The 17,061-nt window shown below is 47.1% G+C and overlaps 1 protein-coding gene across 5 annotated transcripts in view; it reads right to left on the bottom strand.

The window, feature by feature from the left end:
* Nucleotides 1–3,817: 3,817 nt before the first annotated feature.
* Nucleotides 3,818–17,061, bottom strand: part of CFAP74 (cilia and flagella associated protein 74) — a 36,937-nt gene continuing 23,693 nt past the window's right edge. For 4 of the 5 annotated variants that reach the window (XM_088178681.1, XM_088178684.1, XM_088178682.1 and 1 more), the window contains 17 exons: nt 16,492–16,579; nt 15,971–16,144; nt 14,646–14,779; nt 13,778–14,054; nt 13,215–13,322; nt 12,413–12,579; nt 11,102–11,236; nt 10,608–10,717; nt 10,194–10,249; nt 9,843–9,962; nt 9,473–9,625; nt 9,033–9,162; nt 8,338–8,492; nt 7,416–7,554; nt 6,518–6,639; nt 5,960–6,094; nt 3,818–4,366 (listed from right to left, as the gene is read on the bottom strand). In XM_088178681.1, the coding sequence (XP_088034807.1) occupies nt 4,253–4,366; nt 5,960–6,094; nt 6,518–6,639; nt 7,416–7,554; nt 8,338–8,492; nt 9,033–9,162; nt 9,473–9,625; nt 9,843–9,962; nt 10,194–10,249; nt 10,608–10,717; nt 11,102–11,236; nt 12,413–12,579; nt 13,215–13,322; nt 13,778–14,054; nt 14,646–14,779; nt 15,971–16,144; nt 16,492–16,579 (2,317 nt within the window). In that variant the 3' untranslated portion in view covers nt 3,818–4,252. The remainder of the gene's footprint in view (nt 4,367–5,959; nt 6,095–6,517; nt 6,640–7,415; nt 7,555–8,337; nt 8,493–9,032; nt 9,163–9,472; nt 9,626–9,842; nt 9,963–10,193; nt 10,250–10,607; nt 10,718–11,101; nt 11,237–12,412; nt 12,580–13,214; nt 13,323–13,777; nt 14,055–14,645; nt 14,780–15,970; nt 16,145–16,491; nt 16,580–17,061) is intronic. The other variant, XM_088178683.1, reaches the window with a different exon arrangement.

Consider the following 17,061-nt stretch of genomic DNA (forward strand, 5'->3'; position numbering starts at 1 on the left):
GGGGACAGCCCGTGCTGGGCAGCGCAATAAATAACCAGCATCATCCCCGGGGGGGCAGAGCCTCGGCGGGGCAGGGCACGGCAGGACCAGGCAGGACCCGGCAGGACCGCCCCGCCCGGGCCCCGCGGCCCCGGATCCTCCGCCCGCCCCGGGAGGGGTCGGGGCCGGGCGGGGCAGAGCTGCCCGATTCCCCCCGAGTGCCCCTGCCCAGCCCCTGTCCCCCGTCTGTCCCCGTCCCTGTCCCTGCCTGCCGTGACCGGGATGTCAGGGAGGAGCTGCAGGGCGGAGAGCTCGGCTCGCAGAGATTTCCCCGGAGCGATTCGGGGCTGCGCGCTGCTCTCACCATCACCATCTCTCCATCAGGTGTGCGACAGCTGGACACACCCCCGGAGCCTCTGCCGTGTCAGAGGGACTCGAAGGAGAAATAAAGAAATGAGAAACCTGGTATGAAATATATAAGTCAGAAATAAATGGTTAGAAGAGCAGATAATTTCCCTTTCTAAAGAGTCTTGTTAAAACACATGAAACACGACAGAAAAGGTATTGACGGCTCTTTAGGATCAGTGTGCTCCAGTCTATTTAACTATGGTGAACATTTCAGATGTATAAATTCCTTATCTCCATCCATGAGCTTTTTGTTGTATTCTCCTCCCTGTCCAGATGAGGAGGGCAGTGATGGAGTGGCTTTGGTGGCACCTGGTGTCCTGTCAGAGCCAGCCCGGCACAATCCCGGGGGCAGCCACTCCATGGGGAGCACCAATGGACCCATTGCCTGCGAAGCACCAGGTGATATTCCCTATTTTGATTCCTAGAACTGAAACCCAGTGTTTCCAGGCTCAGCGATGGCATGTGACAAAGTGACTGCAGTGTTTTCCTCCAGCACTGCTCAGGGTCATGGGGCCATTGCTCATTTGGGGAAACCTGTGCTCATATGTGTGAAGCAATCACTGAAGTCACTTCTGGAGAAGCAGAACATGAATTAATAAATGTGTATGACACTAGTGCTTATTGTCTCACTTTCTGCCTTACAAATGAGCTGGGTTTTCTTTTAAGGATTATTAAGATCATACATGGGTGTGAATTGCTTATTAAACCAGAACTGTACCAGTGCCATGAAGTTCATGTTTTCTTTTAGATCCAAATCTGAAAGCACAAGTTTGTATCCAGGGACTCAAGAGTGGTCACAGTTGCAAAATTCAGTTTGAAAGCAAAATGGTCACAAGTGCAGTTAGAGGAGCAGAAAACTTCAGCTTCTGGGAAATGAAGAAATATTTCTGAGGCCACATTTTCCATATTGTCCTCACAATAACAGCTCCATCCCTACTGGAGTCCTGTAATATGAAAACAGAAACACTGGGTTCCATGTTTAGAGTCACCTGGCAGTTTTAATGCCCAGTGCTACACCTGTGGATACCCCACTCTGGAAGCACAGAACTGAACAGTGTTTGTGCCTTTCCAAGAGATGAACTTGCAGGAGCTGTGCTGAGCTTCTGCTGGGCACTGGGACTTGGCTTTGATCCATGCCAGGAACACACCAGCACTCTCAGCTGTCTGTGCTCAAGGAATTGCCTGCAAACCCACTGCTTCTGGATCAGCTCCGTGGGTCTGAGTTACCAGGGAATGGTTCCCATCTTCAGTTGTCCCAGTCAATTTTCTGTTCATTGGAGAAATATCAAGAAGCTGTTGCACATAACGCACATTGTGCAGGAGAATTGTGTGGGTAGGAGCATCCTCACAAAATTCCAAAATTTTCAGTAAATTGAAGGTGTGCACCTCTGATCATGGCAGGTTTGCATCACGATGATTCTCAGTGGTAGCTCTCAGAGGAATGCCAGTGGAACATCCAGGGTTACATTTTGCAGACACAGTAACCATGCTCTCACTTTTGGAACTGCAGCAGTGTCCCAGGTGAAGCAGCACAGTGCACACTTTCCCAAGGGGAGTTCTTTTCCTTTTCCACATCAGACAATGCGTTTTCCTTTCCACATCAGCCCGTGTCTCTCATTGCCTGAGTGCTGCCCCATGTGAGAGCTGGCACTTCACAACTGTGTCCCCAAAGAACAAGGCAAATCCAAGAAAGGGAAATCTAATCCTGCCTGAGCAGCCATTGTGTCCCCAAGAAGTCAAATATGATCACTTTTGTGATCATAGATAAAATACCTGCAGCTGAAGTACCAGGCTTTTCTCTTATGAAAGGGACTAAAACCTATTCAGATTTCTGTAAGTGTTTTACAGAACGTCAGCTGGAGTTTTACAAGGAGAGTTTACTTTATTTTCAGTCCTCCAGAAATAACCACCTGTTCCTGTTATCCTGGTCCAACCCTCCCCCAAGAGAACAAACATATGCTGAGTTTTAAACATGAAGACTTTGACCAGAGAAACCCAGAACCTTATGTTCACTTCAATCCTGTGAAAATATTGATCCAAGTTCTCCAGTCCCAGGAATGCAAGTACAGTGGGAGAAACCTCTGCTCACCCTGAGCTGCTGGGTACCAGTGGTCCTTCAGCTGGTTGGTGGCAGCTGCTCCTTACCCAGCCTAACCCTGTGAGGGCACCAATGTCACTGTCTTTACATCATTCTTTAATTTTTTCCTTCTTTTCATCCTCTGGATGCTTTTTCTCAGCACCTGACCTCTGTGAAGTGGAAGATTCCTAAGACAGGGGTGTTGTTTCCTGGTAGATAATGTTACACTTCTTTTCAGCACTCTGTATTGGTTATCATAACCAGAGTCTGGAGACTGATGTATTGTCAGCCATCATTTTTTGGTTTCCAGGAGTGAAATCTGAAGGATTCTCACATAATGGATGTCCACAAATTCAGTGCCTGAAATAGCTCCTCCACTCCCACGCACTGTGCCCTTCCTTGTTTCCTGACAACTCCTCTGCCATGAGGTCACTGCTGAGTGAGCAGTGCTGTGTGCAGTGGCTTTAGTTGATGTAGTGGTATTTACTCAGCCTTTTGGGGCTGCAGGGGAGCCAGCACACAAAGTCCATTGTGCCCAGCTCCAGGCGCCTGCCCAGCTGTGCCAGCAGCAGCACCCAGGGGCTCCAAGGAAGGCAGAGCTGTCCCTGGCTGGCACTGCCACCCCCAGCTCCTCCCCACTCCGGGACACTGGGATTGCCTCAGCATCTGCAGGCTTTAGACTCAAGAGTTAAGTGACTCCACTGGCACTCGGTCCATTATTAAATGAGAACTCATCTCAATGGATCAAATACTGGCTGGACAAACAAGGAATCCCCTCTTCACTCCTACAAACCTCCTCTGTCAAAGGGGGAGCCTGGTTAAAATGTTCCTTGTGACAATTGCTTCCCTGCTGGTTCCCGCAGTTCCCTCGTTACCACAGGGATATTTACAAACAACGTTTCTATTTTCTAATTGCATCACCTGAATTTAACAGCTACAGGGGCCAAAGGGCAACACACCTCCGGAGTGGTGGGGAGGGAACTTTGCCACAGACTGGCTGTGCCTCAGGAAGGAGTGTGATAGGAGATGTACAGCATTATCCTGTGTCTAATGGCTGCTGCCTTCCTGCCCCCTCCATTCTCCAGCTCTGCACTTGCCCTGAACCAGCTGCTGCTTCCTGACAAAAGTTCCACCTGCAGGGCATTCTGGCTTCCCCAGAAACAGCAGGATTCTGCTCTCAGCCAGAATTCAGCAGAAGGCAAATATAGAAATACAAAGTTCCTGGACAGCCAGGATCTCTGGCAAGTGTCTGACTATATCCAGGGAACAGCATAGGAATATTCCCCCTTGACCATGTGATATCAGGCAGATTTGACTGTACATTGTAAAAGTGACTTCCCAAATGATTTGGAGAAGGCTTGAATACGAAACTTTATTCTGGTTTTAAAAGAGAAAAAGTCAAGGCTTTTCCAAATCCTACAAAAAGCATCTGAAATTGGAAGAAGATAGAAACTCACCTATGTGGATGTAAACCAGATACTCCTCCTGATGGAATGCCCACCTTTGGGAGACATGGGATTAACAGCAGGTGTAGCTGCTTGAGGCCCTTAGTAATTCTAACACAAGATTATTGTCACAGAGTCAGCTGGAAAATGAAGCTACTGGCACTAGAGTTCACAGAGAACTTTGGGTGAAACAGAGCAGAAATGTTACATGGCCCTTCCTTCCCATATCCCTGCTGCCCTCACTTATTTGCAACAATCTCAAAATCTTCCCATGTTTCACCAGAGATCCAGGGATCTCCCAGTAATGTAACCTCCATCTTCCTTTCCGTTTGGCCTGGATCCCTCAGGCAGTGGGAGCAGGTGCAGACACAACTCTTGCCATGAACAGGACTCGGTAGGATTCTGTAATGTCACCTTTGACAGTCAGGAGGGCTGACACAAGCAGGGGCTCACTGGTCTGCAGAAAGAACCACACAGAAAACCAACCTGGGGTTTTGGACAGTGGAGACATGAGTGGATCACCTTCTAAACTCTGTTTCACATCTCGGTGTTCAAAGTACCAGTTATAGCTACAGGTGACAGGTTACAGCCACTGTGCTGGCTCCTCTCTGTCCCCAAGTGATGCTCATGCTGCAGACAGTGAGGTATGACAGTGACTCAGCCTTCTGTCCCCAGAGTGCCACAGAGACTGTCCCCACGTCACAGCCATGCAGCTGAGCACAGCAGCAACCCCAGAGCTCCCAGAGAGGGCTGGAAGGAAACGGATCCTGTCAGCCCCCAGTGAGTGCTCAGAGTTGTGCAAGACCCAGGGGTTACCAAGAGGCACGACATGGACTGGATACATCCTGCCAGGAAACTCTGCTGCCTCTTTCTGCTTGTGATGGCAGAAATCTTTTAATTTTGGAAAGAGCTACTCATTCTGCCATCCCACACATGGGGAGTCAATGCCTCCAGTCTCCATGAATGCCCAAGGAGGTGAAATAGGAAGAGCAGTCACAGCCCCATGGAGTTGTTGGGACATCATATCCAACCTCTACAACACAAGGCAGAAGTAGCCAGAGAAATGGAGCACCTAACGTGGAAAATCCAAAGGCCCCACTGATCTCCAGGAATGTGTCAAAGCAAAGGCAGCCCATGGCAAAGAAATGTGCTGCAGAGTGAACCGTGTAAAGTCAGCTCTGTGCTGGCAGGGCTGCAGCAGCTCTGCCCCAGGGCCCTACAGAGCTCCCTCAGGGCGCCAGAGCCTGGTTAGAGCAGCACTTTGGGCTCTGTAAGTGACCTGCAGGAAGGGATTCCTTTGGGATACAAGTGACTCACCCCTGTCCTTGTCAGCACACAGCCAAACACAGCCCTGGGAGGCAGGAAGGCTCCAGATCATCCCATTGTTCCCAGCTTCTGCTCCCAAAGGAGAGTTTGTACCACCCCTGCTCCTTCAGGGACCACACAGCCACCTGTGCTGCCCACACCCAGCAGCAGCTTGTGGGTGACATCTCCACAGGAGCTGTGGGTGACACTCCAAGGGAACCTTTGTGTCACACCCCCAGCAGGACCTTTGGGCCACACCCTGACAGGAGCCCTGTGTGATTCTGACAGGACCTTGGTGTCACACTGTGACAGGAGCTTTGGATGACACCCATCAGGACCACTGTGTGACACCCATCGGGTGCCCTGTGTCACACTCTCTATGAGCCCTGTGTGACACCCTCCAGGAGCCCTGTGTCACCCCCCTCCAGGACCCCTGTGTGACACCCAGCAGGTGCCCTGTGTGACACCCTCCAGGAGCCCTGTGTCACACCCTCCAGGACCCCTGTGTGACACCCACCAGGAGCCCTGTGTGACACCCTCCATGAGCCCTGTGTCACACCCTTCAGGAGCCCTGTGTCACACCCATCAGGAGCCCTGTGTGACACCCACCAGGAACCCTGTGTGACACCCTCCAGGAGCCCCGTGTGACACCCATCAGGAGCCCTGTGTCACACCCATCAGGAGCCCTGTGTGACACCCTCCAGGACCCCGCCGGGGCGCGGTGTCGCGCCGGGCCGTGTCTCACCTGCAGGTCGCCAGGTGGCACCCACGAGACGCCGATGCGGCGCCGCTGCCCGCGCTCCAGGGCTCCCCTCGGGCCGTCCAGCGCCATCCCCGCCCGCTGCAGCTCCGCGCCGCCCTCCAGGCTGAACTCCACGGCCTGGCACGGACACACGGCACGGTCACACCCTGCACTGCCCCAACTGCCCCTTGAAACTCCGTCTGTGACATTCGCTGGGTCGCCTTGCCACTAAATAGTCCATTAAAATAACAGGATCAGGACTGTCATTCAGTTCTGGGCTCAAAATTCTGTATTCCAGAATTGAGGAAGCAAACTGCTAAATTAAGTTTGTTGCTGACTTAGTATGAAGATGATAATGCTAATTCCTGAGATTAGCCCCTGAAAAATAATCTTTTCAATCGCTGATGCTTTTATATTGTAAAATTTATCAGAAACTCTGAAAGCATCTTTTTTAAATTTATGAATTTGTGACTTTTGGGCAGAAGAAATGAGCAGCCCTTTGCACACTGTCAGGATCCCATACAGCACCTGGCACAAACCTGCAGGTTTTATTTCCCTCACCTTCTTGGCTGCCAGCAGAGGACTTTGCATGGCCCCGATGGTGATCTCTGCCCTGGCTGGCTCTGCTGAGCCCTCCACGTACTCCAGGAGCAGGAGAAGGGACCTCACTGTTTTTTGTGGTCCTACACAAACAACAACCAGGTCAACTTTGAGACAGACAAAACCGAGCCTTTGGCAGTTTGGAACCAACCCAAATTGCACCAGGATGGTTCTAAACAAAGTCATGTGGCAAACTCAGGAGCTGGCACAGATAAAGAAATCTTTTTAGAGAGTCAGTGAGGAATTAAGGAAAAGGAGGGTTTGGATAATTTACAATTGCAAACTGCAATTGTTACTTGTTTATCAAGTTCCAGGCTCGTTTTCTAGCCCATAGCACACTGTACACACTGTGTACTTTATTCCTACTTATGTGTGTGTGCTTGGACTTATTTACAGCTCAGGAGCCAGGAGCTGTTTGCATCCTGTCTCTGAACACAGATCCTGTCCCAAGAAATTAAAGAAGAGTAACTTCAAACCCCTGGAAGTTTCATAACAGGACAAACAGGAGAATCTAGGATATGTGATTATATATGAAATAATTTCTTAAACATTTAAAACACCTCAGAGAAGTGGCAGAAAGCAAATGCATCTTAATTCTTCATAGTAGTATTACACTTTAATCATTTTTGCAGGGAAGCTGCAGAGGTGGAAGATGATCATTAAGATAGAACTGCATTCAAATGAAGATAAAAACTTTTTTTAAGAGAAAGTTTTTTGTCTTTTTTGTGTATTATGAATATATGCTGTAACATAATGCTTACTTTTTCTGATTCTGGAAAAACTGTCTTTAATTTCATTTTTTCTTAAAGGAAGAGTCTGATCCCTCCCTTTTCCATAATAAACAGCTGTGGCACGTTACCTCCTTCCAGAGCTTCCTGTGGTGCCACAGGTGAGGTCACAGCCAAGGACTCCACGGGCACATCCAGGGGCACTCCCCCCTCCACAAACATGGGGTGATTGCGGGCTGCACCCTTCAGGTGGATCTCGTGGGCTGTTTGCTGCGTGAGACAGAATGTCCTGGATGCAGGTGACAGCTCAGGTCACCTGAATGACGCTGCCACCTGAGCCAGCAGCACCAGAAAATCGTGGCACCACCTCCCACATGAATGATCCTAATGATCCTGGGCTCTAATGCAGGAATTCTGCACCTACCCCTGGGCTTGCCAGTCTGGCATTTCTGTTTTAAACAATCTGGGAAATGTGCCTCAGGAGGGCACTGGACAAACTATTTATACAAAAGCCACCAAAAGAGGCAAAACTGTTGCCAAACTTGGGGGATTCCTACCTGCAATCCCAAAGCTTTCCAGGACAGCAGCAGCTCTCGCTCAGCCCAGCCCGTTTGCAGTGCTGCAGCCGGGCGTTAGTGGTCACTCTGCACCAACTTTTGGTGTCCTGGCAGGGGCCCAGGGCTGCCCGTGGCGCGGCCACCTGCGCATCCGGCCCGAGCATCCCAGGGCAGCTGCACAGATGGAAGCTGGCACTGAGCACTGCAGGAGCTGCTCCCTGCTCCTGCCGGGCCGTGCTGGGCAGGTGGAGCTCCCCTCTCCCTCTGCTCTGCCGTGCAATGCTCCCTGCAGGAGCCCCTTGGAGCTGTGCTCGGCTCCCGTCCCCTCCTGACTGCACCGTGGCAGAGGACAGGGATGGACCCCACGTCAATGTTTTTATCAATTAATAACTGAATATCTAAACTGAAAAATGCCAGAGGGCCCCAAACGTGCCCTTTCTTCCCTACATCAGCTCATCCAATATTTAGACTGTTTTCATGATCCTGATTGTCTCACCTTGCCAAAGAGCAGAACCTTGAGATGGTCGGAGTAGTAGAGACTTTCATGATCAGGACTGAAAGTAACAACAAAATCCTGGCTCCTCCCAGCCTCAATTTTTCCTTCTGTTGGAGAGACTCTGAACACACTGAAGCCATTATAGTTCTGTGTTCCTGGTAAATAAAAACGAGGATACAGATAAGAAAGGAGGACAGCTCCATTTTACTTCTTCATAAATTTTAAACCCATTTAATTTTTGTTGGAACAGCAAATAAATAAGAGCTGATACATGGTTTTGCAGCAAAACAGGATGTTAGGAACACCTGATAAATCCATCCATCCATCCATCAGTTTGATGCATTCATCTCCAGAGAAGCTGAAGCAGCATCACCAACCCTTCCTATATTCTGACATGGTTTTACAGAGATGGACATCTTTAAATGTAATCTTTAATATGCAATTACTGTGTGGGTTTATTTAAACACTAATATCTCCTTACTTGTGGGTATTTGCTCAGGCTGCATAAATTTACAGCTCTCCATATTGAAAAAATTACTACAGCTTCTACTGGGGAGCAAAATGAGATCTTTAATTTCAGGGCTGTGATGCCCCAGGTGTGATAGCTGTGCGAATCTAAGAGGACACAGTGATGCTGCTTTACACCTCCTGAGTCTTTAGCAGAGGGGAAAGAGGAGAGAATAAAAGAAATTTACCAACAATCTCTGTTCTCTGCAGAGAGGATGTAAGAAAGGATGGGATTTTCTGCCGGTCTCTGTCCCGTGTTGGTGAGAGAGACTCCATTTGTATGGAGAACGGCAGGGTCATGCTGGAATTGTTCTTTATCTGGGGACATTCATTCACACAACAGCATTTGCATTAAGGAAATTGATACTCAGGCCTGTAAGATCCATAGTTTGTAAAGTAGCCGAATTTATTTTGCTGCATTAGTGCAGCTCTGTGTCCCCAAATGCCACCAGAGGCACAATCAGTGCTGCCCAAAACGTGCCACACCAACCCCCACTCCCCATTAAATACTGTGTCAATACTTTGATTATTGACACACTTGGACAAAATCTGGGAGGAGACAGTTTATGTTGTCTTCCTCCTCACAAGAACTCCTGCTGTGTTTTGCAGTTCAGCACAGAGGCCTCACCTTGACTGTGGCAGTCCCCGTGTCCCCAGCCATGACGTATCCCATGTCCAGCACCTCTCCCACGGAGCACTCCGTGCTTGGCACCACCCCGTGCCCAGAGAGGCAGAGGCTCAGGTTGGTCTTTGCCACCTGGATGTCCAGAGTTTCCAAGAACTGCCCAGAGGATGCCTGGGTTAGTCCATCTGCTGAGGGAATGAGAGAACCCCCACCCCTCCAGCTGACCCTTCCCAAAGAACCATCCCAGAACTGAGACACAAGATCCAAATGTTGGGACAGGGAACAAAGGTTTTCCCTGTTCATAACACGTGTGTGTTACACACCCCTCACATCTCTCATCCTTTCTCCCACTGCTGTTGTATCTTTTACTCACCCATTTATCCTCACTTGGACAAAAAGAGATGATGAGAGGTTTATTTTCACCTGGTTCAAGCGTTCCAACTGCTCTGACCAACAGGAAGGGGCCATTGGGATTCAGAACTGAGAATCCCAGCTAAAACAGTGCAACTCAAGGAAAAAAGTCGTAGATAGAGAAAAAAAGATATGAGAACAGATTCTACATATTGTTTGCATATCTTTGGTCTGAACTATAAGCTTTTGAGAGATTAATAACTCAAGAGAGAAGATGAGCTGGTGCTTTAGTGTCCAGCAGCTCCTCCTGCAGAAACAGAGTCTGATTAAGCAGAGGCTGAAGGCTGAGCTCACATGCCCCAGACAAGGATACTTCCAGCTTCCCTGGGGAGATGTTTTCTATTGTAATTCTCTTCATAATTCTGTGGCCTGCAAGGAATAAAAACACTTCCCAAAATGAGGATGCTCATCCCTGGCCTTCCATTCCTCTCCCTTACTTGTGCTCCTGCCTGGGCCAGACACTCATCCCAGGTCTATGGCTAAGGCACTACTCAAAGCTCACCAAAATGCTTTCAGATTGAGCCAGTCTCTTCTGGAGCTTCCATGTCCATGTTTGGGGATCAGGTCTGCTCTTTCATGGGCCTAAGCTGGCCAGAGGCTCCTTATTTTCCACCTAAATACCCACTAAGGGCTGATTTCTATCCTGACTTTTGAGAACGCAAAACTCTGCTGGGAAGAACTCACTGTCAGAGAGAAGCCACTCCAAACCAGAATTCAAATGCCATACCTACAGAAACGTCCCCAAAATTGGCTGTGTTGATCCCAGAGTCAGAAGTGATCAGAACAGGAGGGGCTACAGCAGGGCAGTGCAGCTCCAGGTACAAGGTGTTGTAAGGACTGCAGAGAGAGCAAAGGCATCTGGGGAATAAAACAGAGCTCTGGGATCATAGAGAGACAACAGCAATTGCCAGGGACCTGCTGCTGTCACAGGCTGTCAGTGCACAGCACTGTCAGTGTGACAGCACAGCACAGGGCCCGATGACCGACTGTGCCTGAGCAGAGATGAGCTACAGCTGCCTCAAAGTTTTCACACAATTATTCCTTCAGCTGCTTTGATATTCATGTGTTTGATTCTTATCCAACTGGTGGGCTGGGAGCATGAGTTTCTACCACTGGGCTATGAAGTAATTAAGATCAGAAAACAAATTTCTCCCCCAAATGAATAAATTAGCAAGTCCACCATTTCCTCCTCACATCTCGGGGTTATCCAACTGCACCCACCTGCAGGTTAAGTTCCCAGAGACCTCCTCTCCTCTGGCATGGCCACTTGCAACAGAGCATGGGATGATGTATTTGTTAAAACTCCCTCTGAAACTCCTCATCAGGGAAGCCTGGGCTGCTCTATAAGCATCAGAACTAGAGAATCCAGGAATAAGAATTATCTCAGTGAGTGAGAGAGCAAAAAACATCAAATAAATATCTGCTGAGCTATTTGTGATTATTGTTTCTTAGTCATACATTCAAATTTGAATGTAACAGTGAAACTAAATGGCTGTCAGTAATGGACCCACCCTACAAAGTTGTTGGCTTTTGTAGCCAAAAGAGAATAAAAATGAACCCGGATAAGAGATGTTACACTAAGGATTGCAAAAACCTCAATACAATTTGGTTTGGTTGAATACATTAAGTGTTTCAGTGTCTTCCAGTACTTCTACATCATTTCAGTGACATGTAAACACACAGGGTCACATTCCTTTAATGCAATATGTAGACAATACTTCTAAAATAGGGATTTGATTTTTACAGTCTCTGTTGAAAGTATTTAAAAATTAGAATTAATGGATTGAATGAAGATGGGATTTTAGTAAAAGATATCAAACACCCAGTACAGCCAAATCCCTGGTGCTTCAGCATGAATTTACTTCCAAATTTCTGAGACTGGGCAGAAGTGTAGCTCTGAGAAGTTGAATTACCTCCTGTACAAGGGCCCTCAAGGATCAGGTTTTGCACGAGTCTCCCAGCCTCCAGGCAGCAATGCTGTTGGTGTTGACTTTCCCTGAGGTGCTCACACTGCACAGGGACTGCTTCAAATGCACATTTCCCAGCAGCATTTCCCTGCCAGTACTGATGCTGACCATGACTAAAGTGCTGGACTGTGTAAGCCCTCAAATTAAAACCAGAAATTACTCCCTGCCACGGATTAGGGCCATCAGCTGGTCCCGGTAGATCTGTTCAGCAGAGGTTTATTTGAGTGGTTTCTCTTGGTCCCCAAGTTGAGTTTTGCAGTTGCCCTTTGCATAAACCCCGTGTTGGCTCAGCCCCATCCCCCGCACAGCCCCAGCTCCTGCTCCCTGACAGATTCTTTGAAGTCTTCAATCCTTCTGATGCATAAAGGGATTCTTTGCCTCACATGAGAGGGTACAGCTGTGTGGCTCACAAGCAGCACTAATTTTGGAAACAGCCTCTGCAACACAGCTGAAGCTGTTCCCTCTCCAGTTTGCTTTCTTGTCTACCTACAGCTTTAGTAGATTTATTAAACTACTTCTAAAGAGAATGTTGTCTGTGTAGTACAAAATGCTTCTGTTGACTTACTCAGGCTTTAACTCTTCGGGCTTTGGCTCTTTAAGGCTATTTACAGAATCCAGGCTTTTCCTGCTTCCAGCCCTTCCTCTGAGTGTGGAAACACTCGATTTCCTTCGTTCTTTCTTTGAATCTTTCCTCTTTTTGCCCATTGGAGACTGAGGGGGACCACTGGAAATCTGACCAAGACAGGAGTGAGCAAAGATACAGCCCTGGTCCAAGGACACAGAGCAAGGAGGTGACACAGAGCAGGGGACAAGGGACAGCAGGATGGTGGTGACAGCCCACAGACACAATAGCTACTACAGACAAATTTCCAACAGTGTAAAATTTAAAATTTAGGTTGAAATGGACATATCTTACCCCCTCTTAGAATAAGAGGTCTCCTCTTGGAGCAGATGAGTAAAAGTCTGTATTTCATGGGAATTTTACTTATCTCATAATCAAAGACAACCACAGGTGCTCACATAAATTAACTGACCTAAAGGCTGTATGTAAAGTCCATGGATGCTGTAAATCTTCAGGAAGTGTAGAAGCTTTTTCTTTTCTCTTTTAAGAGTATTTCATGGCATTTGCAATAAAACCCTCTAGGAATACTTTGCAAATTGTGAGCATGAAATTAAATTATTGCTCAGTGAACAGGCCACACACTGAGTGCACAGTCACACTCTCATCCTTTGTAGGCAGGTCCTGCATGGACCACGAGCTTGGGCTTCATTAATATGCAAATAATTTTAGATAAAAATACCATCCAGAGAAACAAATATCTGGAAGTGACAGACCAGCAGCATGTGCTGTTCTTAGCATTCCTTACTTGTGCTCCTGCCTCTGGCACAGCTGCTGTGCTGAGCCTCCTCGCTGCCTCCTCCCTGATTTGCTGATCCGACAGCGCCGGGCTGAAGGACACTCGGATGGAGCTTTTCTGGGAATGTGAGAGCACACACAGCAGTGAGGGCAGAGCTCAGCCCTCAGACACGTGTGGCACCTACAGAGCTCCACAGGAGCACACACACAGCACCACACAAGTCACACATCCAGTGCACTTCAGCATCCTCAGCATAAGGGTACTTGCAGCTTTTTTGGGAGTCCAGGATATTACAGAGGGCTGGGTTTACATGGCCAATACTTTTGATATTTAAACATTCTTCACATAAATCACAGTGACAACACTGGGAACAGAACACTCCCAAAAGGCATTAGCCAGATTTGGTGCTTAACTCTCCTGTCTGATTTAAAACATTCTTTCAAACAATACAAAATATTCCAGCTATTCTAACAACAATTGATGTTTTGAGCTTTGTTTACAAGTGACAGCCTTTGTAAGGATGCAGATGATCAAAGATTTGGCAGAACACTCGACATTTAAACTGAATTTACCTGCCCAGGCAGCACAGTTCCCACAGAAGGTGTGATGGTCACAGGACAGTCTTGGGGCACGTGGAATTCAAAGGAAGTGGGACCAACTGGGACAGGGTCCCCAGTGCCAATCCGTGGGACAGGGTGAGTGAGAGGGTTCCCATCCACGTGGGAATTGAGCACATCCAGAGTGGCTGAAGACACGGAGTTCAGGGCTGTAGCAGCAAACTGAACCAAGGAATGAGACAATTCAAGAGGTGGGTGGACTCCAACTGCTTTGCATGACAGCTTGAATTGTCTAAAAATAAACATATGATAAATTGTCTCAGCATAAAATAGTGTCTTAATCAGCCCGGAAAATAGGGAGCTAATCCTGTAGTCCCTATTTAAGCAGAATTTCAAGCTTGCAATGGGAATTTTGCCTAAAGATGAACAATAATACTATCTATTTTTAATGCACAATTGGCCAGAGTCCCTGCTTGAATTCTTCCTCTGTGAACTTCTGGAAATACATCCAGTCAAATCAAAGTTTATGCCATCATTATTGCAACAGCATCGGCTTCATGCGCAGAGCATTTCTACAAAAAAGAATTCCTTCAGTAATTGTGCTGAAAAAGCAGCAGAGTACTGCAGGTTGAGGGGCTGGAGCTTGGCTGTGGGACAAGGATAAACTTGGGTGGGAAAAGTCATCTCAGTAAAGACAGATGTGAAAACCAAAGATGAAACCACCAGGCACAGAACAACTCTTGCAGCTGGAGAATTCCCACCTGCCTCAGGTGCTTATCCCAGCCTCACCTGCCCAGGGCAGGCAGGGATTCAATTTCTGAACTGGGTTAACAGTGGGAGCCCAGTGACATTCACATTTTATGCTGTCCATCCATTAACACACCTGTTGATCTCTGTCCTGCAGGTGAGATCAAAGCTGTACTCTTTTGCCTTGGTGGCTTTAAAGATTATGTCCAGTGTCAGGCTTTCCAGGGGAAGAATAATTCCAAATCCATCGTTGGGTTGAACTTCAACAAACTTCAAAATGGAAGGATAAGAAATGATTAGTTAAATTATCAGTTTTTAATAAATTAAAATAAGATATTACTGGCAAGATTTAAAAAAATAAGTTGTTATTAAATGTGGAACTGTCAGGAAAAGAGAAACCTTCCAGGGAGAAGTTTTTGTCTGAGTCAGTGCCCAGAATCTGAGGGGCAGATTTCTCATCTCAAAGTAACTCAAGAGGCATTAAATCCATTAACTCAGATTTCAGGAGAACCCCTTCCCCAGCTTCTTCCCATCTGTGGAAATCACCTTGCTCTAATGTTTATTTATTCTTCATAGAAAATGGAATGAAATATGGTAAAAATCTCAGCAGCTGCCCCATGTCTTTGAGAGCTGATTCGTGTCTGGGGCAGGGACACGACAGGGACAGGAGCAGTTGCACATCCACAGCTGGGCAGTGGTTTGTGCTTGGATTGATGATTCAGGAAAGTCTCCCCATCACACTTCCAGCTCCTCAGGAAACACATGCTGGGAAGTAAAGCTTTCATGAAGCTGAAGTTAACAATTTCTACAGCTACTCCTTGATTTTAATCCCTAAGCCAGCAGAGAACAGGACAATGCTTAATTAATGCCAGGTTCCTCCAGCTCTGATGCCAACATGCCCAACCATTTCACACTGTGATCACCCTGCTATTATGGAGCTTGAAGAACAACCTTTGTCCAAAAAATTATTCAGGAGACCTAGTCCAGATCAATTCCCGTGATTAAATCTGTGCTTCCACATCAATTCCAGTCACTCAGAAAGTGCCCGGGCAAGGCCTGGGATGGTTCCCAAGAAGCATTTTAAAGGGAAAGCCTTGGGGCATTTGGTGCAAAGTGGGCACATTCCTAAGCCTGAGGCCACAGCCCAAGCCCGTTTTATTTAGTGGTAAAAGTGTCCCAGGTGCTCTCTTAGGAGATCTCTTGGTGTAAAAACCCAGGAATTCTGACAGGAAAAGGTGAGGAACAGGAAAATCTCCCCCTGGGGGTTTGCACTGCTTGGCAAATGCAGAGGGTGTCACCCAGGGAGATTCACACACTCCAGGACTGAACTCCACAGGGAGCAGAATTCCCATGGGGCTGCAAGAACCAGTCATGATTTATTTACACTCACACTGAACACGTTCCCATGACACTGAAATCTATTTTGACTGCAGAGGAGGTGTGTGTGGGATAAGTCCATACCTCTGGCAGTCCCACGAATCCAAACTCCTGTGGCAAGATGGATTTGTTTGTTAGGATGACATTTGCCTGCACAGCTTCATAGATCGTGCAGTATCCAAAGTTGATCTGTGCTGGGCTGATTTCCAAATCAGAAGTAGTAACAATGGCATGGACAGTAAAATTAACTTTTTTAGCCTGAAACAAATGCAAGAGCACAGGATAAAAACCTCCATCTGTGGGTTGTAAGGACAGGATTTAAATGAAATGTCATCCAAAAGGAAAAGTGCAAGAAAAAGTTACTCTGTTCCTTGACAGTAATATGAGATCAGCACCGAAGAGAAAGGATTTAACTTCTGTATTGCAAACATGAGACAAGAAAAAACGATCAAATCTGTATTAGCACTTTAAGCATATTTTACTATTATCACAGAGCCCCAGTTAGTAAAGAACTAAACTAAAATTAGGTACCATTAAGTGAACATTCACTAAAATAATTTACAGAAACTGCCAGTCTGATAATCAGCATTACAAAAATCCCTGACCTTGTCCACGATCAGGATTGTCACTGGGACCTCCAGGATTCCTGTCTCTGCATTGAAATAGCTCCCTGCATCTTCAGGAAGGGACAGCCTGAAAACCAAAAAGTACAAATCCAAAGTACAGTTAGTGCCATTAAAACATTCTGACTATTTTCTCACTAAGGAGAGTAATGAACTTTTGATGGATTATTTCCAAACAGAAAGAAAAACAAATTGAATCCTGTTACTTAAGGGCCAAAAGTTTTATTATTCACATCTTCATTTAATTGTCCTCAAATTGGAGGATTCACCTTATTAAGCACCAGCTCCAGTTCTTCACTGAAGGGAATTCTCATTAAAATTCTGCTTGCAAGATAAATTCAAATATTAGAGAAAATGGAAAAAGAATGGTGGAAGAAAATGCCAATCAAAAATTAGTGACCTGTGAAGTCCCACCTCCTGACCAAGGGAAAGAAAATGCAGTCAGGTCAAGAATATTCTGGACCTGTCCCAGATTTCCTTCAGCCTGGCACCCCCAGGCAATGCTCTGAGCAGGAGGGCATGGGCTGCAAGGCAGTGATGTCAGAATGATTG

This window comes from Sturnus vulgaris, chromosome 25 (genome assembly GCF_052056855.1).
Source record: "Sturnus vulgaris isolate bStuVul1 chromosome 25, bStuVul1.hap1, whole genome shotgun sequence".
NCBI classification, from domain to species: Eukaryota; Metazoa; Chordata; class Aves; order Passeriformes; family Sturnidae; genus Sturnus; species Sturnus vulgaris.